The sequence below is a fragment of the Theropithecus gelada genome, chromosome 14 (genome assembly GCF_003255815.1).
Source record: "Theropithecus gelada isolate Dixy chromosome 14, Tgel_1.0, whole genome shotgun sequence".
In the NCBI taxonomy this organism is placed as follows: Eukaryota; Metazoa; Chordata; class Mammalia; order Primates; family Cercopithecidae; genus Theropithecus; species Theropithecus gelada.
Window position 1 is genome coordinate 33685793 of NC_037682.1, and position 22799 is coordinate 33708591.

The 22799-nt window shown below is 37.2% G+C and overlaps 1 protein-coding gene across 3 annotated transcripts in view; it reads right to left on the minus strand.

Annotated features, from left to right (window-relative positions):
* Positions 1-22799, minus strand: part of ELP4 (elongator acetyltransferase complex subunit 4) — a 259126-nt gene that overhangs the window by 176027 nt on the left and 60300 nt on the right. For all 3 annotated transcript variants that reach the window (XR_003115721.1, XM_025357974.1, XM_025357975.1), the window contains exon 4: positions 8001-8132. Coding sequence is in view for 2 of the 3 variants with exons in the window: in XM_025357974.1 (XP_025213759.1) it covers positions 8001-8132 (132 nt within the window). In the remaining variant the exon portion in view is untranslated. The remainder of the gene's footprint in view (positions 1-8000; positions 8133-22799) is intronic.

Genomic DNA, 22799 nt, shown 5'->3' on the forward strand with positions numbered 1-22799 from the left:
GAAAATATATATATACCACTATCCAAAATTGAATTATTAACAAATTCCACTTGGCAATACTTTCTAATAAAAGATTCCAGATCTACTCTTACATAATTTCCACTGTCCTGAAACATATAAGTTTCAGACTATTCAACAAAACTAGATAATCACTACAGAAATTGAAGAACTATACATAGTAGATACTTATCTAAGTGACAACTTTTTAATTTAGATAAGAAAGACATATTTGCTTGACACTAGATATTTGCATTTAAGATTTCAAGGGTTCATATTCTTAAACTAAATGCCTACAAACATGAAATTATACAGTAATAAGAAATAAAACTTTTAAAGTCTAATAGAAACACTTTTTTTCAGATTCAGAGTCTGTAGGTTCGACATTTATTTTTTAAATGAAATGACTGTCCATCCCTCCATAAGGTACTACTTACTTTCATTAATGAAAGAGATGCTATCAATTTGCTTCAATCTAATCTTTTCAAACCAATATGTACAGAATTCTTGTTCCCAAAACATAATTTATCCATTTACCATGAAACTATGGATAAATAAAATATATAATATTAAAATGTTTCTTAAAACTAGGTTGCAAACTTTTAAAATGTAAAGTTATTAGTCTAAAGCAATTTAAACAAGGTCTGTTCTCTGGCCTATAATCTATTCTTTATCCGGATTATAGTTCAGAATGTTTTTACTGCAATCTCTGCTAGAGCTCATCTTTTTATTGTGTAAGTCCAAGCCCCCTTAATGTTTTAGAAAGGCCTTGACTAACTGAACTTTGATCTGATGTCTTCATTGAGAAAAACACCAGGTTGCCCATTTCAGATGCAAATCCCCCTAAGGCCCAACAGAATTTAGTAAAGACAGCAAAAAAGAAAAACCCAGAAGTTTCCAGGATCCTCTTTGAGAATCCTGGGGCACACTGGTGTCCTTAATCCATGCTGCTGCATGGATTAAGGTAGGTGATAACCTTTCCTGATTCAAAAGAATAAGCAGAGTGCCTACAAACTGGGTGGAGACTAGGATTTGGCTATAATAAAACACCATGCAATAAAAGCTTGGTCTATGTCAGAAGCCTCTGAAAAGGCCTCAATGTACCACATTCCCAGGCCTAGTAGGGAAGCTTGCAAAAGCCTACCTGAATCAAATAAGCATGAATAATCTATTTTAGCAGACTGGCCATGGGGAGAGAGAAAGAAAGAGACTTTTCATTTCTTTTAAGTTTGAGTTAATAAATTTATTAGTGGACTGAAAGTTCTTGAAGTCTTATGCACTCAGAGAAATATGCTAAATTGCCAAAAAGCAAAGTATGCTTTTTAAGTTGCCGTCTCTATTAATGTTTCTAATTACAATAGTAATGTGATAGAAATCACAGATTTGGAATGAATCAAGGCAGAAAATTGATTTCATGCTGAGACAGTTTACACATAGAACACAAATAATTCATTAAAATGTAAAAATAAAATTGGAAGCTTTACTCATTATAATTATTAATTTATTTAGAAATTAAAATCAGATATGGTAGCTAAAATATTCATAAGGTAGCCATGAAAATTTTATTGCTGATGAAGAATTTTAAAATTCCAGTTAAAAATGAAAATAAAAATATATTCTTACAGGAAAAAACAATTTCCCAATTTTTTCTGCTCAAGACATACAACATTAACATATAATCAGATTTTGAAACACTGAAATCTTTTGAGGCCTAGAATTATAAAACAAAGACTTAGACATTTCCTCTAAAAAAGATAACTACATGTTGTAAATAAAATAATTATTATCATCTACAAAAAACTGTCATCAACTCAATAAAAATTGATAAATTTAAAATATCAAACTATTATCAATAACTAGTCAGCTTATTAGGTAAGAACATGTTGCTTTAGTTTTACATTATGAAAACTTCTAATTCACATTCATAAACTGCCTTTTGACTTTGTCATCTGTGGAAGTGTGTAAAATGAAATGGTTCAGTAAATTTTATGATGCTAAAAGAAAATGAACTTTGATGGGGGTACAGGAGGAAAATGGTAAAAAACAATACCATACTCTACTTCTAGTATGTTACAAAGAAACAAAACTTTCAAAGAAAAGCTGCACCAAAAAAATCTAAATATGACATTTTCTTCCCGTTATTATTTCTTATTTCTCAGTATAGCATACCAGACAGCAAGAATCCAGTTTTTAAAACACTTCGATCCTTAGTTTAATCACTAGAAACTGGAGCTAATAATTATTTTACGAGGCTGTTGTGAGACTCTAATGTAATACTAGCAATGAATATTCTGTAAATTATGAATTGCATGTAAATGTTATTCATTATTATTATTGTGTCATGATTCACTAGAGAATGAGAAGATCCGTCACTGTGTTTTGTAATTACATTGACTTATTGAAAAAATGGTATTTGTTGGTCATCTATACCTGTACACATCTACCACAGGACTGTTGCAGCTAAACCATTAAGATAGAAAGTCAATGTTTCCTGAGAATTTAATATAATAAAGACTTAACACACTGCAATGAATTGCTGGAGTCATTGTAGCTCATGGTATTAAAGCTCTGCAATACTGAGAAAATTAAGTCTCAGAATATACTGTTGGCTAACAATTCACGGAGTGTCAGGAATAGTGGTTGATGATTATAAGAAGGCATATCTACCTTAGAGAGAGAATTAAAATCACATGTTGAAGGAAAGAGGGCTTTTTAAAACTATACACTCTTCCATTTAAATGAAGCACTGCTTTATGCTTTACTGAACTATTGTTACTGATCTAGGTGTATATATTTTTGTCCTCTAGGTGTATATATTTTTGTCCTCTTTTGCATTAGTAAGTGGTAATATGGCCACACCCTTAGGACCTGGTGACAACTTATTTTAAAAGGCATCTCTGATAATCAACACTCCTAGTTTTGAACTATTTATTTAATCTTAAGCCACAATTATGTTAACTGCATTTTGTCCCAAGTAAAATAAAGAAAACAGTGAAGTCTACGGTCAAACCACCCTGAATGTGCCCAATCTCATCTGATCTCAGAAAACCCAGTGATATGGTTTGGTTCTGTGTCCCCACCCAAATCTCAACTCGAATTATAATCCCCAAACGTTGAGGAAGGACCCTGGTGGGAGGTGATTAGATCATGGGGGTGGTTTCCCCCATGCTGTTCTCCTGATAGTGAGAGAGTTCTCAGGAGATCTGGTGGTTTAACAGTAGCAGCTTCCCTGTGCTTTCTCTCCTGCTGCCATGTGAGATGTGCCTTGCTTCCCCTTCACCGTCTGCCATGATTGTAAGTTTCCCGAGGTCTCCACAGCCATGTGAAACTGTGAGACAATTAAACCTCTTTTGTTTGTTTATAAATTACCCAGTCTCAGTGAGAATGAACTAATACAGCCAGAGGTGTGTGTGTGTGCGTGTGTGTGTGTGTGTGTTAAAATGAGAAAGGCAAAGTAAAGCCTAGATTTATAAAGTAGATAATGATGAGTGATCATCAAAGCCTATCAGTCTTGGCAAATCATCATATATAAAATTACCTTAACAGGCAAATATACATGCTAGTGACATTTCAAAGAAAAGCAAAGAAGCCAGAAGGTGATTCTATTTTCTAAAGTGGACAGAACTCACTGTAAATACAAGTGAACATAAGCATGACCATTGACTGCATATTCAAAATAAGCTATCATTTTGTCTATATTGATTAATGTGTCTTAGCTCAGTTTAATATTTAATCTACATACTATATAATTCATTCATTCATGCATCCAACAAATAATTACTGAGCACCTACTAAATGTCAGTAAAACAAAACGGTCAAAGTCCCTTTCTCCCACTGAGCTTACATTCTAGTAGGAGATAGAGGATAATAAATTAGATATATATTATCATCATTTAATGATAAGTGCCTTTAAGAAAAGTAAAGCAGCGAAAGAAGATGACAGAGAGTGGTTTTATTTCATCTACAGTGACAAAGGCAGTCACTTCTGATAAACTAATCTTTTAGTAGAGACCTAAGAAAATGAAAAAATAAATAATCTGGATAAGATCATCGTAAGAAGAGAACAATTTTCAAAACATTCAAGCTTTAAACCTTGAAAACTGAGCACTAGGGCCGGATTCAGTGGCTCATGTTTGTAATCCCAGCACTTCAGGAGGCCAAGGTGAGAGGATTGCTTGAAAGCAGGAGATTGAGACTAGCCTGGGCAACATAGTGAGACCCTGTCTCTACAAAAATAGAGACATGGTGCTGTGGCATGCACTTGTGGTCCCAGATACTTGTGAGGCTGAGGTGGGAAGATCACGTGAACCTGGGAGGTCAAGGTTGCAGTGAGTCATAATTGCACCACTGCACTGTAGCCTGGGTGACACAGTAAGATCCTATTTAAAAAAAAAAAAAAATAGAAAAAAAGAAAAGAAAAAAAGAAAAACTGTACTAAATTTATTTGTTAATATGCAACCTTAATTAATAGATAACAAAGCTAATGGCAGGTACACCAGACTCTAAAAGGAGGAATGAAATTAGCACTACTCACTGGGGCAAGGATAGTATCTATGATTCAAATTTATAAAAAACAATGCATTTTTAAAGAAACAAATGATTTTTACCCAAACTCTATATAGCTTTCATAATAGCAATAAGAGAAAAGCTGGCCAGGTACGGTGGCTCACACCTGTAATCCCAACACTTTGGGAGGCTGAGATGGGTGGATCACAAGGTCAGGAGTTCAAGACCAGCCTTGCCAACACGGTGAAACCCCATCTCTACTAAAAAGTACACAAATTAGCTGGGTGTGGTGGTGCGCATCTGTAATCCCAGCTACTTGGCAGGCTGAGGCAGGAGAATTGCTTGAACCGAGGAGGTGGAGGCTGCAGTGAGCCGAGATCGTGCCACTGTACTTGAGCCTGGGTGACAGAGTTAGACTCTGTCTCAAAAAACAAAAAAAGGAGAAAAAAGGCTTAAAGCTTTAGTTACTTGCATTTTTGACAACAATTTCACTTGAGAATGTTAATTGCCAATGAAAAGAACAAAACCAGCTGGGTGCAGTGGCTCGCACCTGTAATCGCAGCACTTCGGGAAGTCAAGGCAGGCAGACCACCTAAGGTCAGGAGTTTGAGACCAGCCAACATGATGAAACCCCGTCTCTACGAAAAATACAAAAACTAGCCGGATGTGGTGGTGGGCGCCTATAGTCCCAGCTACTCGGGTGGCTGAGGCAGGAGAATCACTTGAATGTGGGAGACGGAGGTTACAGTGAGCTGAGATCATGCCACTGTACTCCAGTCTCTAAACTTAGAGTTTAGGTTCATTACTGACTCTTTCGGGACACAGCAGTAGAAAAATTAGAATACAGTCACAATTAAGCCCAGTCACTTGAATAAATCTGCCACAGTCAAAGACATGAAGTTCTTTGCCATTAGGGTTCTCAAGTGCTAGTCCTCTATTTCTAGTTTGTTTTGATCTCTATCACTTAACTCATATTTTCCTAAACAGACTAACATCTATTCTGGCCGCCTGCACCCAGTTCTCGTTCACATCCAAACTAGGCTATACCTGTAACAACTTCTGATTACACAGAGCTTCCTTCTATTTTTTAATACAAATGTATAGTATTTTACTGTTCAGACACACCATAATTTACTTAGCTAGTTGCTTACTGATAGACATTTAGGCTATTTTCAATCTCTTGCTATTAAAAAAATATGCTGCAAGAATAGCTCATGTATATTCACTTTTACATTTTAGTAAATATATTAATGATGTAAATTTCCAAAAGAATCAAAGAATATATGTTTTTGTAATCGTGAATGTTACTACCAAAATACTCTCTACAGAAGTTGTACCTTTTTACATTTTCACCAGCAAAGTATGAGTACCAGCTTCCCCGACCCTTGCTAATACAGTGTCTTACCAAGTTAGATCATTGTCAATTTGATAAGAGAAAAATAGCAGGACAGTGTAGTTTTCATTTGAATTTCTCTCATTAAAACTGAAATTGGGCATACGTTTTGTATGTTTAAGAGTCACTTAAATTTTCTTTTCATATTTTTGACCATTAAAAAAAAATCAGTTGTAGAATTTTTCCTTATTCATTTTAAAAGTTATTTGTATGTAAGTAAAATTTGTCCTTGTTTTATAATTTGAGTTGCAAATATTCTCTCTTAAATTTGTAGTTTGTTCACAGTCATTTAAATCACAGCGTAAAATTATTATTCAAATAGTTTCCACACTTAAATTAGAATAACATGTCATTGCTTAATATGCACCTATTATAACATGCTTTATATCTGGTACACAGATGATGCTTAGCTCAGTATTTGGTGACTAAATGAACAAATATATTTATCATTATTATTGACTAAAATAACATTAGTAAAAGTGCTGGAGGTACAAGAGGAAATAAAACAAGCACTCTGCCTTGCAGAAAATTTTCTGTCTGGTGGAGGAGAGAGTTACACTACCAATTAAGTATAAAACAATGAGAAAGATGTATTTTTTTTTTTTTTTTTGAGACGAAGTCTTGCTCTGTTGCCCAGGCTGGAGTGCAATGGCACGATCTTGGCTCACTGTAACCTCTGCCTCCTGGGTTCAAGCAATTCTCTGCCTCAGCCTCCCGAGTAGCTGGTATTATAGGCGCCCGCCACCACACCCAGCTAAGTTTTGTGTATTTTTAGTAGAAACGGAGTTTCACCATCTTGGCTAGGCTGGTGTTGAACTCGTGATCCACCCACCTCAGCCTCCCAAAGTGCTGGGATTATAGGTGTGAGCCACCGCACCAGACCCAGAGAAAGACGTATTTTAAAATATATGAAGTGTTACAGGGAAAAAAAAGAAAGTAGATAATTATGTACAGAAAGCCATAAGAGGTAGTAACATTTGAACTTGGAGAAGGATGCATTGGTGAGTAAGAAAGTGAAAAAAGTATTACTAAAAGAAATACAAGCAATTTATAAGGAGCAATTCTCATAGGATAATTGAATGTAGTGTTTTATATACACAGGAGGAAGAGGCTAAAAAGGTAGACTTGGATTAGGTTGTACAGATTTTCTATACAATCTTAAATTTGTATTTCATATTGAAAGCTTATAATAGCAAACAGGTTTCATCTCATATACTAACTTGGTAGTGGCTACCCAGAACATTCCTGTAGAGAAGAATTCTAAGGCTGTGTTTGAGTTTGGCAGGAGGGTATTAGAGGGTACTACAGTCTGCTATTTATTTAGAAGGGGGTAGTGAAAATAGGAAACCAAATGAGGCATTTGAAGTTAAAGAGTATCACACACATATTTCTATCCTTGGGAAAGATAACACTGATGTCAATATGGAAGACTAGAGACAGATGGACTAAGGAAACTATGTTTTACTCAGATTACGCAAGCTTATGTCTCTTCTTTAACTTTTCTACTAGTATGGTAATATCTGATAGATGTTAAATAATGTCATCCGAAAAGTGAATGAAGTGAACAATCAAATAAGGAAGCTAATAAATGAACCACGCCATCACCAGGAACAGAGTTCATGAGTTACTGGACAGATTTATTGGCATTTGTTTTGACTTCTCAGAAATTTTTCCTTCATTTCTTACCTATTCTGTCTGTTCTGAATAGATGACATTACCAGACAGATGAGCTTGAAAATACGACGATTGAAAATGTTTAAGGATAAAAATAGTAATTCCAAAGAACCATCACTTACATTGAACATTTATAGGTAACCATACTGGATAGAAATGGCTTCATTAGTTCACTTACTCTGTCTTGCAACCCTAGAATAAAGCATTCTATATGGGTATTATGGAAGAGATGAAACAATCTATTTTGGTAAAAAAACAAGTTACCATAATTTTACTTGTAAGAAATATATCATCTTGACCAAATACTCTACAAATGAAACAGCTAATTCTTTAAATAAACAAATACACATATAGGCATACCACGAGAGATTCTGTAAGATGAAAACAAATGCATTTGTAAATTTTAGAAAGAATTTGTAGTTTTACTTGCCTCCATCTTGGGTAATAACTGGTAACGCCAAGCTATTTTCATCTTAATATTAGATTCTGGTGTTTTATGATTATACACATCTTCATCAAATTCCTTCTTACTATTATCATCAAGTAATGGTGCTGGAAGTTCCTAAGAAAACAGAATGACATATAATTGAGATTCTGTGGTAAAATACGACAATTTTCTTAAATCATAATGTTAGCAACACTAGAAATTTTCAATGTATTGAATTGAAAATTGATGACTAACATTGATTTAAATACAAATTCATAAAAATATAGACATTTCTAAAACAGAGAAAACAAGTATAATACAAACATTAAGTTTAATTTTTTAGCAATAAAATTTAAAGAAAATATCCATATTTCTATACTCACAAAAATCAACTGCTATTCTAACAAGAGGTTATATTCATTTCTCAAAATGTATATGCTTAAAGCAAAGTCTGGAGTTAGTACTTATGTATTACATATAATTATTATTATGTTGGCCACAAGGTAAAAATAAAACATTTGCACAATCTGCTTACTGGTTTGTAATTTTAGAATTCAAAAAAGCCATTCACTAAAATAATGGGCGAAGTAACAACTAAGAATAATGACATTTATTTTACCTATATCAAATGACAGTTTTGCACCTGCAAGCTTATGTCTCTTCTTTAACAATAATCTCTCATTAAATGAAGAGACGATAAATTCCAATTTATTAATTTTGGAAGGTGACCAACTTCGTAACTATAAAAAACATAAAAAACTAGAAAACATTTTTGTTAAGCGGTACTATAGAAAGAATTCAAAGAAAACTGTATTTAAGTTTCTTGAAGAAGGAAAGCACATACAATAATTTCGTTTTATTTTCTATTAGAATCATAAAGATAATGTGGGGCATTGGATTAGTAAATATAATCTGTGCTATGTTATATTTTAGTCTAAATTGCAACTTCTACTTTTCAAGATCAAATTTACTTATGCTTAGAATCATGTCAACAAATCAGCTCAAAACACATTACCTATTAATATGATATATTTTACTTACCTTCTAAAAGGCCTCAAAGTGAACCCACATTTTAATTAATGCTGGTATTAGAAACTAGTTATATCATTTAAGCTGTGAATCCATCATTCCTAGCTAAGCATTAGTATCTTACAATATAAAGTGACTTCATTTTCCAATGGAAATACGTATTTGTGAGGGAGTTTAGTGTAATACAGCATAGTGGTTATGAGTTTGAATTCGGCAACTAGAATGTCCAGTTCAGATCTTGACTTTGCACTAGTAGCAGTGTCTGTGTTACCACATGACCGCTCTATGTCTCCATTTATCACCTAAAAAATGGAGGTAATAGTATTTACTTCTGGCTGCACGCAGTGGCTCACACCTAAAATCCTAGGACTTTGGGAGGCCAAGATGGGTGGATCACTTGAGTTCAGGAGTTTGAGACCAGTTTGGGCAACACATCTCTACAAAAAATACAAAAAAATTAGCTGGGTGCAGTGGCACATGCCTGTAGTGCTAACTACTTAGTGGGCTGAGATGGGAGGATCGCTTGAGCCCAGGAGGTTGAGGCTACAGTGAGCAAAAATCACGCCACTGTACTCTAGCCTGGGTGACAAAGCAAAACCCTGTCTCAACAACAACAACAACAACAGCAACAACAGCAGCAGCAACAACAACAAAGTATTATTCACTTCAATGGGTTGTTGTAAGGAGTAAATAAGTTAAAAATGTAAAATACAGAGAATGATGTTTCCTACATATTAGGAATCCTACAAATGTTAGATCGTGAGAAGTCAGTCAAACAATTGTCCTCAGAGCCACACATTTTGTATTGTCAATATTGGGCAATAAATTTAGTATAATGTATTTGGATTAACATCTTTTTCAATCCCAGGGACACCTGGCAATAGCTGTAACAATGGTTACTCACAACTCAATAATAAAAACATTTGAAAAATAATTTATATCACATTGTCCTCTTATTGTGGAAAATAGTCCGATTCTAAGAAATGCTCTTACATTAATGTGTACAATATTAGAGAAATAATCCTAAAATACTAGAGACTCATTAATATGTTTAACTTATCTAAACAAGATGAGACTATAAAATATAGGTAAGCATTTCCTGATTTATCTTATTAAATATGTATCTATTCCCATAATAGACGTTTTACCATGTTAAACACTTTTAATGTATCATGAAAATTGTAATGATTCCAAGTTTAATACTGATAAGGCACTCATTTTCTTAAAGATGAGAATGTTCAAAAGATGTACAGAAAATACACTTTTTCAATTAATGCCTATATAAAGGTTATAAGGTTTCTTATATATGCATACATATATATGGTTTCTTATATATACATATATAGGTTATAAGATTTCTTATATATACATACATATATACATTATATACACTTATATATACGTGCATGTGTGTGTGTATGTATATATACTCCTGGGCTCAAGGGATCCTCCCACCTCAGCCTCCTGAGTAGATGGGACTACAGGCGCATGCCACCATACCTGGCTAATTTTTGTATTTTTTGTAGAGACCAGATTTCACCATGTTTGCCCAGGCTGGTGTCGAACTCCTGAGCTCAAGCAATCTGCCTGCCTTGGCCTCCCAAAGTGCTGGATTACAGGCGTGAGCCACCGTCCCCAACCCTTTATATATTTTTTAAAGTGAAATAAAATTCACATAACATAAAAACATCATTTTAAGTACAAAATTTGGTAATTTTTAGTAATTCAGAGTTGTGTAACCATCACCACTATCTACCTTCATCAGTCCCCCAAAAAACTGCATACCTATTTAAAGATCACTCCACATTCCCCTTCTCCCCTGCCCCTGGCAACCACTAATCTTGTCTTTATGGATTAGTTGTTCTGGACATTTCCTATAAATGGAACCATACAATATGTGACCTTTTGTGTCTGGCTTCCTTCACTTAGACTAATGTCTTCAATGTTCAACTACGTTGCACCAGTATTTCATTCTTTTCTGTGGTCGAATACTATTCATTGTATGTATGTACCACATTGTTTAACTACTCATCACCTGACGTACATGGATCATTTCTATTCTTCAGTTATTATGGCTAATGCTGCTATAAATATTCACACATAAACTTTTGTGTGAACATGTTTCCATTCTCTTTGGTATATACCTAGGAGAGGAATTCCTGAGTCACAGGGTAACTCCATTTTTAACTATTTGAGGAACTGCCAAAATGTTTTCCACAGTGGCTGCACCATTTTACATTCCGACCAACAATGTAAGTGGGTTCCATTTATTCTATATTCTGAGCAACCAACTGTTATTATTATTATTTCTAAATAGCTACCCTAGTGGGGATGAAGTGGTATCTCCGTGTGGTTTGGATTTGCATTTCCCTAATGACAATGATGCTGAGCATAACTTCATTTGCTGGGTTGGCCGTTTGTATATCTTAGAAATATGTCTAATGTGGCCTTATCCCTCCCCTTTTTCTTCTTTTCTTTTTTTTTTTTTTTTTGAGATGGAGTCTCGCTCTGTTGCCCAGGCTGGAGTGCAGTAGCGTGATCTTGGCTCACTGCAAGCTCTGCCTCTTGGGTTCACACCATTCTCCTGCCTCAGCCTCGTGAGCAGCTGGGACTACAGGCACCCGCCACCATCCCCGGCTAATTTTTTGTATTTTTAGTAGACATGGGGTTTCACCGTGTTAGCCAGGATGCTCTCGATCTCCTCACCTCGTGATCAGCCCACCTTGGCCTCCCAAAGTGCTGGCAGTACAGGCATGAACCACCGCGCCTGGCCCCTACATTCTTTATATCATTATTCCAATTAGAATGTTTATTTTTACATTTTAAATTTTTTTTACATTTTTGAAATTTTTTATCTTCTGTCTTCCCCCATACATATGCAGGCTCTATGGGGACAAGGACACTGTTGGGATGGGTCCCTGCATCTGTGAATTCTACCCAGCACCTAAAAAACCTCAAGGAAGATTTGCTGAAAGAAGGAAGGAAACACTGCAGGTGTAGTAACACTTGAAAGTTATGAGCAGGGAAGCCCCAAGGAGGCTGACTGAGCAGAGGCAGGTTCTCAGCAGCGTGCAAGTACTTGTTATGGTGCTCATTTCATAACAAGATCAGAGTATATACATTATCATATAGTCCCTACCCATCAAGAAACTTATAGCCTTTATGGGAAAATGAGATTATACATACATGAAATGTCAATGAATATCAAGCTGCATGTGATCCGATACCAAAATGTTTGGCACAGATGAAAGTGAAATGAGAATTCAGAAAAGAGAGAAACATTTGTTTAAATTTGAGACCATTGGCCCTAATTAATTCTTAAGATTATCCTAATTAATTTCTGAATGTGACAGTGAAGTTTGGAACCACACCAAATGATGACAAACTCTATATATTTATGGCATTCGGCTGGACCTTGACTTTTCTTGTTTTGTTTTTCACAACTGAATTTTTTGAAGTATTTACAATTATTTTTTGTTTCGTAATATAGGAGAGACCTATGACCCATATCTGTTATTCTGATATCTTAACCTAAAATACCTACAATGTAGTAATTCCTAAATGTACTTTAGAAAAATTTTAAACATGAAGAGTAGGTGAATAAATACTCATTACACTACCATAAAGGAACTAACTGGACATTCTGTTTAGAACATTTTAACTACATAAAAACTGCCTACTTAGTATTGGTTGATGGTCATCATTCTACCTCTGAATAAAATCTGCGAATTGGCCAGGTACGGTGGCTCACGCCTGTAATCCCAGTATTTTGGGAGGCTGAGGTGGGCCTATCACCTGAGGTACCAGTCTGCCCAACATGGCGAAATCACCTGAGGTACCAACTGCCCAACCAGTCTGTCTCTAGTTAAAAAAAAAAAAACACAAAAAATGGCGGGTGTGTGTAATCCCAGCTACTCGGGCGGCTGAGGCAGGAGAACCGCTTGAAGCTGGGAGATGCAGGTTGCAGAGAGCTGAGATCATGCCACTGCACTCCAGCCTGGGCAACAGGAGTGAAAATCTGTCTCAAAAAAAAAAAATCTATAGATTATTTTAAAGGTACCTTACATTCTTGGTTTTCTATTATTTTCCTGCCTTTATATATAACAAATAAATCATAATAAAATCATATCAATGTTACTGCTAATAATAAAATCACATCAATATTTTTTATTGCTTTGTGGGGGCAGAATAAAACTTGAAGACTGTAAAGAAAAAGTTTCCAGATGTTGATATTCTCAAGCTTTCCTTTCCCCACAGCCCTATCCTAAGGTGGAGAGCCACTAATTTTATTTCTGAAATGAGAAAGTAAACAAGTATTTTAATAAAATATTATAAATACTTAAATTTAATTAACTTACATGTAGCTTGCAAAATCTATTTATTTTCACGTACAATTGTCTAAAACTTATTTTTCCCAATTTCTTTTTTCTGCATTTAAGAAAAGATCCTAGATACCAATTAAAACATTTTATGACCTAAATTAGTTTGTTAATCTCAGTTATAAAAATATATCAGCATTATTTATGAAACCTTTGGTCTGGAAGTATGCTGTTCAACATTCTAGCTTCTAGCTATTAAAATTTAAATTTGTATTAACTAGAATTAAATGAATGAAAAAGTTAATGTCTCAACTGCGCTAGCCACATTTCAAGTGCTTAATAGTCAAAAGTAGTTAATAGCTACTCTATTGCATAGTTCTGGTATAGAACATTTTCAACACCACAGAAAATTCCGTTGGCCAGTTCTAGAATAGAAAATAGGATATGTATTTATTTACTTAACACTTCAAATTGTGTACTGTGTGAAGTTTTGTAACTGTCAATGACACATTTTTCACTTATATCAATCAGAATTCTGAAGAAGCATCACACTTAATTGTTTAAAAAGAAAATTAATAGTTCATTAGTTTATTTTTATTATTATTATTTTTTGAATTAGAGTCTCGCTGGGTGGCCCAGGCTGGAGTGCAGTGGCACAATCATAGCTCACCACATCTCTGAACTCTGGGGTTCAAGGAATCCTCTTGCCTCAGTCTTCTGAGTAGCTGGACAACATGCCGCACACCACCACACCTGGCTAACTTTTTTCTTTTCAATCTTTGGTGGAGTTTATCATTTCTCCACTGTTAGAAATTTAGGTTGTTTGCAATCTAAAAATGCTACAACAAACTTGGTTTATAACATAAACATCCTTTGCATCTGAAATTACTTTTTTCTACGAGATGTAGAAAACATGCAGAAAAGAATAGAGAATAATATAGTAAACATCATAGATTCTACCACATACATGGCTTTCACAAATCATAACAATTGGTATACTTAGAAAACAAACCAGTAGCTTCAGCAAGCAAAGAACAACAGTTGTGTGAAAACAGAAGGATTGGCTGAAAAATTTTTAAAGGAACATGAAGATCTACAGATCCTTTACTTTTCCCTAAGAGTCAGGATTCTACTCACCCCCACCTCCACCAACTAACTGCAAGAGAAATGGAAAGTTCAAATAAGACAAACCTTGGAAGGTGGATCACTGCTGAGGGAAGGGATGAGACATCACATTGAAGATAGGATAATTTCTTGAAAGTCTTCATACAGAGGGGTGAGAGAACTTCCTCTTCCCCTCCACTGTCCCCTACCCCACCCCTACCACAGTTGCCTCCCACTGCTAAGGCTTTCAGAAGGGCAGAAGTCATCCTTTAACAGAACAGGCAAGGGATGGGGAGACTGAAGGATTCCTCCCAGGAAAAACTAGCAAAATTAAGAGAAAAGACCTTTAGAGAGATGCTATTTTACATAAGCTCACAGTAAACCTACTCATTCATAAGTTACATGCCCAAACACACAGCACTTCCAATTAGTTTTTCAGTCCTTCACTTTTGAATATGAATGGACAGAGAAGAATCACTAGATACTTGAGAAAAGCATCTAATATGAAATTCAAGGACTAAAACAAATGAGCAGAAAATGAAAACAATTCCAGGAGCAGAAAAAAGTCACAAAAATAAAAAGTAGTATTTATTGTAAAAGATGTGTGCATAAAAAATAAGAGAATAATAATTCAGTAAAAGGAAAAAATCTGGAAAAAAAGTGTGCAGAATTTAAAAATGTAATTGCAGATTTGTGAAAAAAATAATCAGAAGTGCCAGATCAATGTGGTCAAATCTCTCAGAATAAAAGATCAATAATAATGATGATAGCAATGCTAATTTAAAAATATAGTTAGTATGTTTTTTTTTTTTTTTTTTTTTGAGACGGAGTCTTGCTCTGTCGCCCAGGCTGGAGTGCAGTGGCCGGATCTCAGCTCACTGCAAGCTCCGCCTCCCGGGTTCCCGCCATTCTCCTGCCTCAGCCTCCCGAGTAGCTGGGACTACAGGCGCCTGCCACCTCGCCCGGCTTGTTTTTTGTAGTTTTAGTAGAGAGGGGGTTTCACTGTGTTCACCAGGAAGGTCTCGATCTCCTGACCTCGTGATCCGCCCGTCTCGGCCTCCCAAAGTGCTGGGATTACAGGCTTGAGCCACCGCGCCCGGCCTAGTTAGTATGTTTTAAAGTGCTTTCTGCCAGGCGCTATTCTAAGCACCCTTGAAAATTAACATATTTAATCCTCAAATCAATCCTAAGAATTAAGCACTACTACTAAACCCATTTTATATAGATGAAGACATTGAAACACAAAGGTTAATTAACTGGTCCAAGGTCGCAAAATAATTAAGTAGCAGACCCAGGACTTGGGTTTGGAAAGTCTTGCTCTGTAGCTCAGCCTCTTAACCACCATCCTATATGGCTTTCTAAAGACACAGAACATGGCTGAATGTGGTGGCTCACACCTGTAATCCCAGCACTTTGGGAGGCTAGGGCAGAAGGCTCACCTGAGGCCAGAAGTTTAAGACCAGCCTGGGCAAAATAGTGAGATCCTTCTCTACAAAAAAATAAAATAATTAACCAGGCATGGTGATGTGTGCCTGTAGTCCCAGCTACTTGAGAGGCAGAGTGGTAGCATTGCTTGAGGCCAGCGGGTGGAGGATGTAGTAAGCCATGATCACACCAGTGCATTCTAGCCTGCGTGACAGAGCGAGACCCTGTCTCAAAAAAAAAAAAAAAAAAAAAAAAAAAGACAGAACATGAGAGAAAAAAGAAAACATTTAGAGGACTAGTTTAGGAGGCTGACACCCTGAAATAGGGTATTTTAGATTTTAAAACCCTACTGGGTATATAATAAATTGCTTCTCCAGGTTGGGTGTGAATATGTCAGGAACATGAATGGCATCAAACTTTATAACAGCAACTCTGGACTGCTCTGAGACAAAGTTATTTCTAATCTAGAATTGTATATTCAGCAAAACTAATGTTAAATTTGAGAGTGGAATTAAGACATTATCAGACATGCAAAGATTAAAATACCTCTACCACCTCATTCCTCCCTTCTACCTCCATTCACTCTCAAGTTATTAGAGAATGTATAGCACCAAAACAAGGGATGAACTAATACATATAAACACCAGAGATCCAGGAAACAAGGCATCTTACACAGAAGCAAGGTCAAGGCAGTTGCTAGAATGATAAAGGAAAGTGCCAGAATAACAGCTGTGTAGACAACCTCGGAAGCAAGCTGTCCATTTGGAGTTGGAGTATGGAGGATTCCAAGGGTTTCATACTTACATACATTAAAGAGGAGTTTGAAAACTTTAGTGGAAAGTTTTGGGATGAATTCATAATTCATACAGATAAAAAATGAGGCAATTGTTACTTCTAGAAAAAACAACAGGTATATAACAAAGGAGAAATATAGACTGTCAAATATTGTAATATTTGACTGAATAAGAAATTGTCCTAATGTACACACTTAATACTGACTTAACTAGGGAAGAAGAATTAAATATACTGAAAGGGAAAATAAAGAAAGTGATAGACCAGCCTTGGCAACATGGTAAAACCTCATCTCTACAAAAAATATTAATACAAAAATTAACTAGGGGTGGTGGCGCTCAACTATAGTCGCAGCTACTTGGGAGGCTAAGGTGGGAAGATCTCTTGAGCCCTGGAGGCAGGGGCTGCAGTGAGCCAAGATTGTACCACTGCACTCCAGCCTGGGTGACAGAGTGAGATCCTGTCTCAAAAACAAACAAAAGAAAAAAGTGATATAGGGAAAGAGCAAGAGCAAGAGAGAGAACGAGAAAGAGCATGTGTGAGAGACAGTGAGAGAATGTGTGTGTGTATGGTATTATATGAGAGGTGAACCTTCGTATTTTGTGCAAGGATAGTAATAGACACAAAAATGGGAAGGAAAAGGCAGTACAGAAATAAGAAGTCAAATAAATGCCACAAGAATAAACTGATAGTGGTCTATGTATACCCCACCAACCCCAAACTTACTTTTATATTAATATTAAAAGGAACACCTACTACTAATATTAGATCCTTTAGAAAAAGACCTTTTATTTCACAGTATTGGGTAAGTTATCAAGTCTCAAAAAGTATACTAAATTTCTTCTAAGGAAAAGTGGTTTAAATATTTCTTTTTCCATGAAGTAGTGTATTTTTAAAACCATCAGACTGGAAGAACAATTGGTGTTTGGGGCAAAGAGAGTCCATTTGGGAATATCTGTATTTGATGATGAATATCCAACCCAAGAAACCTTCTCTGAAGCAGGAGTTGTAACACTACAGGAAAGAAATCACATAGAGAAAATAGCAACCTCTCCAGCCTGCTTACCTCCATCCATTAACTTTGATATTTCTCCTTTGCAAACTCAAGGGGCATATTGCATACACTATAAAATTCAACACCACAAAAAGCATATGACTTCTTATGTTACTAGCATTCTCAGCATTATTTCTAGAATGGGATTTTAGAAGTCTCAACTTTTCAAAACAGTCTATACAAAAAAATATCTCATTTGTCTTTCTCTTTTTTTAAAATTATACTTTAAGTTCTAGGGTACATGTGCACAACGTGCAGGTTTGTTACATATGCATACATGTGCCATGTTGGTGTGCTGCACCCATTAACTTGTCATTTACATTAGGTATATCTCCTAATGCTATCCCTACCCCCTACACCCGCCCCACAATAGGACCCAGTGTGTGATGTTCCCTTTCCTGTGTTGAAGTGATCTCATTGATCTCAACCTATGAGTGAGAACATGCGGTATTTGGTTTTCTGCTCTTGTGATAGTTTGCTGAGAATGATGGTTTCCAGCTGCATCCATGTCCCTACAAAGGACATGAACTCATCCTTTTTTATGGCTGCATAGTATTCCATGGTGTATATGTGCCACATTTTCTTTATCCAGTCTGTCATTGATGGACATTTGGGTTGATTCCAAGTCTTTGCTATTGTGAATAGTGCCGCAATAAACATACGTGTGCACGTGTCTTTCTAGCAGCATGATTTACAATCCTTTGGGTATATACCCAGTAATGGGATGGCAGAAGATAGAATATTGCTGAACATCGAGTGTTGCTGTCTGATTCTTGCTCTGAAAGCTTCATCTCAGGGGTGTACCCCGCCGTGTGAGGTGTGAGGTGTCGGTCTGCACCTAGTGGGGGATGTCTCCCAGTTAGGCTACTCAGGGGTCAGGGACCCACTTGAGCAGGCAGTCTGTCCGTTCTCAGATCTCAACCTCTGTGCTGGGAGATCCACTGCTCTCTTCAAAGCTATCAGACAGGCATTTACCTCTGCTGAGGTTTCTCCTGCTTTTTGTTTAGTTATGCCCTGTCCCCAGCGGAGGAGTCTACAGAGGCAGGCTGGCCTCCTTGAGCTGCGGTGGGCTCCACCCAATTCGAGCTTCCCGATGGCTTTGTTTACCCACTTAAGCCTTAGCAATGGTGGGCGCCCCTCCCCTAGCCTCGCTGCCGCCTTGCAGTTAGATCTCAGATTGCTGTACTAGCAATGAGGGAGGCTCCGTGGGCGTGGGACCCTCCGGGCCAGGTGTGGGATATAATCTCCTGCTGTGCCGTTTGCTAAGACCCTTGGTAAAGCGCAGTATTAGGGTGGGAGTTACCCGATTTTTCAAGTGTTGTGTGTCTCAGTTTCCCTTGGCTAGGAAAAGGGATTCCCCTCCCCCTTGCGCTTCCCAGGTGAGGCGATGCCTCTCTCTGCTTCAGCTCTCGCTGGTTGGGCTGCAGCAGCTGACCAGCACCAATTGTCCAGCACTCCCAGTGAGATGAACCCGGTACCTCAGTCGAAAATGCAGAAATCACCCGTCTTCTGTCTCACTCATGCTGGGAGCTGGAGGCTGGAGCTGTTCCTATTTGGCCATCTTGGGCGCGCACCCTCCTCATTTGTCTTTATTTAGATGAGCTCTCTTCAAATTTCAACTATTCCACTATGAGATCGTTAAGGGCAAGGGCTATGTCTTACTCTATCTTTTCATCCATAGCAACTGTTATATACTCAATGTTCGTGTCCTCCTCAGGTTGAAACACTGAACTCCTATCCCCTAATGAGATGGTATTTGGAGAAAGGGGTGTTTGAAAATAACTAAGTTTAAATGAGATAATAAAGGTAATTAATTACCTTGTAAGAAGAGACACCAGAAAGAGATCTTTATCTGTGTGAAAATAAGAGGTCATGTGAGCACACAGCGAGAAAGCAGCAGTCTACAAGCCAGGAAGAGAGCCCTCACCAGGAAATAACTTGGTTGGAACCTTGATCTTGGAATTCCTAGTCTCTAAAACTGTGAGACAGTAAATTTCTGTTGTTTAAACCACCTGGTTTATAGTATTTTGTTACAGCAGCCTCAGCTGACTAACACAGATTTTGATACCAAGGAATAAGGTGCTGCTGCAAGAAATACCTAAACACGTGGAAGTGTCTTTGAAATTGGGTAATGGGTAGAGAGCCAGAAGAGTTTTGAGGTATATGCTAAAGATATGGATGCATAATGGAGGTTGCCAGGGTCAAGTGGTGGTAGGGAGACAGACTGCGAGTAGGCACATTTCTCAGGGGATGGAAATGTTCTATGTTATGATTGTGGTGGTGGTTATAAAACTGTGAACATTTACCCAAACTCACTGAATTGTATATCAAATTGACAAAATTATATGTAAATTATACTTTGGAAAAATTCACAACAATCTTCCTTCCTTCCTCCTCTTTCCTCCTCCTCTCCTTTTTTTGAGCCAGAGTCTTGCTTGGTTGCCGAGGCTGGAGTACAATGGTGCAAACACAGCTCACTGCAGCCTTCTTGAACTCCTGGGCTCAAGGGATCCTCCTGCCTCAGGCTCCCGAGTAGCTAGGGCTACATGTGTGCACCACCATGCCCAGTTAACTGTTTTCTTATTTTTTTGTAGAGATGGTGTCTTGCTATGTTGCCCAGGCTGGTCTCTAACTCCTGGCCTCAAGTGATCCTCCTGCCTTGGCCTCCCAAAGTGCTGTGACTACAGGCATGAGTCATTGTGCATGGCCTACCATAAACCTTTTTTATATTAAGATACAATTTGGCAACATTAAAAGGGACTCCAATAAAAAGAGTGTAAAAATAAGAAACTGGTAACATCTTAATAGATAGATAATCTCTCTATAAACATATCCTCTCTCAAACAGAAAATGAAAACGAAATTAGAAATGTTGGGGAGAGAACAAGCAAAAGAAAATGAAAGACTAAACATAAAAACAATAAATAAATTAAAAATGTGACATGACAATGAGCAACAAAAGGAATAGAAGAAGTGAAATCCATTTTACTTTCCTCTTCTAGAGACTCTGTTTACTGGCATAGGCATTTTCTTTTCAAAGGGTCCAATTATATTTGATTCTGAAGTAAAAATATCTATATAATTAAAAATTTTAAATGCCAAGAGAGATGAAGAAGCTTCAGAAGAAAAGTTAGAAGTAAGGAGAGGTTAGTTCATGAGATTTCAGAAAAGAAGCCATCTCCATAAAAGTGCAAAGTGAAACAGCAAATCCTGATGTTGATACTGCAGCAAGTTATCCAGAAGATCTAGCGAAGTGATGAAGGTGGCTGCACTAAACAACAGATTTTCAATGTAGATGAAACAGCCTTCTACTGGAAGAAGACACTGTCTAGGACTTTCATGGCTAGAGAGAAGTCAATGCCTAACTCCAAATCTTCAAACGACAGGCTGACTCTCCTGTTAGGGGATAATGCAGTTAATGACTGTAAGTTGAAGCCAATACTCACTTATCATTCCAAAATCCTAGGGCCCTTAAAAATTATGCTAAATCTACTCTGCTTGTACTCTATAAACAGAACAACAAAGCCTGGATGATAGCATATCTGTATACAACATGGTTTTCCGAATATTTTAAGCCCACTATATGGAGACCTACTGCTCAGTGAAAAACAGTCCTTTCAAAATATTACTGCTTAGTGACAGTGCACCTAGTCACCCAAGACCTCTGATAAGGATGTACAAAGAGATAATGTTTTCATGCCTGCTAACACAACATCCATTCTGTAGCCCATGGATCAGGAGTAATTTCAATTTCCAAGTCCTATTATTTAAGAAAAACACATCTTAAGGCTATTGCTGCTATAGATAGTGATTCCTCTGATGGATATGGGCGAAGTAAATTGAAAACCTGGGAAGATTTACTATTCTAGCTGCCATAAGAATATTCATGATTCATGAGAGGAGGTCAAAATATCAATATTAACAGGAGTTTGGGAGAAGTTGATTCCAATCCTCATGGATGACTTTGAGGGGTTCAAGACTCTGGTGGAGGAAGTAACTGCAGATGTGATAGAAACAGCAAGAGAACTAGAAGTGGAGCCTGAAGATGTGACTAATTGCTGCCATCTCATGAGAAAACTTTAATTGATATGGAATTGCTTCTTCTGGACAAGCAAAATAAGTGGTTTTTTGAGATGAATTCTACTCCTGGTGAAGATGCTATGAACACTGTTGAAATAACAACAAAGGATTTAGAATATTCCACATACTTAATGGATAAAGCAACAGTAGGGTTTGAGGGGTTGATTCCCATTTTTTTTTTTCTTTTCAGTTTTTATTTTAGATTCCGAAGGTACACGTGCAGGTTTGTTAAAAAGGTATATTGTATGGGCCGGGTGTGGTGGCTTACACCTGTAATTCCAGCACTCTGGGAGGTTGAGGCAGGCAGATCACAAGGTCAGGAGTTCAAGACCAGCCTGGCCAATATGGTGAAACCCCAACTCTACTAAAAATACAAAAATTAGCTGGGCATGATGGCGTGCGCCTGTAGTCCCAGCTACCCAGGAGGCTGAGGCAGAAGAATCGCTTGAACCCAGGAGGCGGAGTTGCAGTGAGACGAGATTGTGCCACTGCACGCCAGCCTGGGCAATAGAGTGAGACTCCATCTCAAAAAAAAAAAGTTTACACTTTGGCTGGGCGCGGTGGCTCATGCCTGTAATCCCAGCACTTTGGGAGGCTGAGGCGGGTGGATCACTTGAGGTCAGGAGTTCAAGACCAGCCTGGCCAACATGGTGAAACCCCGTCTCTACTAAAAATACAAAAATTAGCTGGGCGTGGTGGTGGGTACCTGTAATCCCAGCTACTTGGTAGGCTGAGGCAGGAGAATTGCTTGAACCCAGCAAGTGGAGGTTGCAGTAAGCTCAGATTGCGCCACTGCACTCAAGCCTGGGCGATGGAGTGAGACTCTGTCTTTAAAAAAAAAAAAAAAAAAAAAAAAAAAAAAAAAAAAAAAAAAAAGGGTATACTTCATGATGCTGGAGTCTGAAGTACAATTGAAACTGTCACCCTGGAAGTGAACATAATGCCCAATAGGAAATTTTCAGCCCTTCCCTCCCTCCTTCCCTCTCCTGCCTTGTATTCC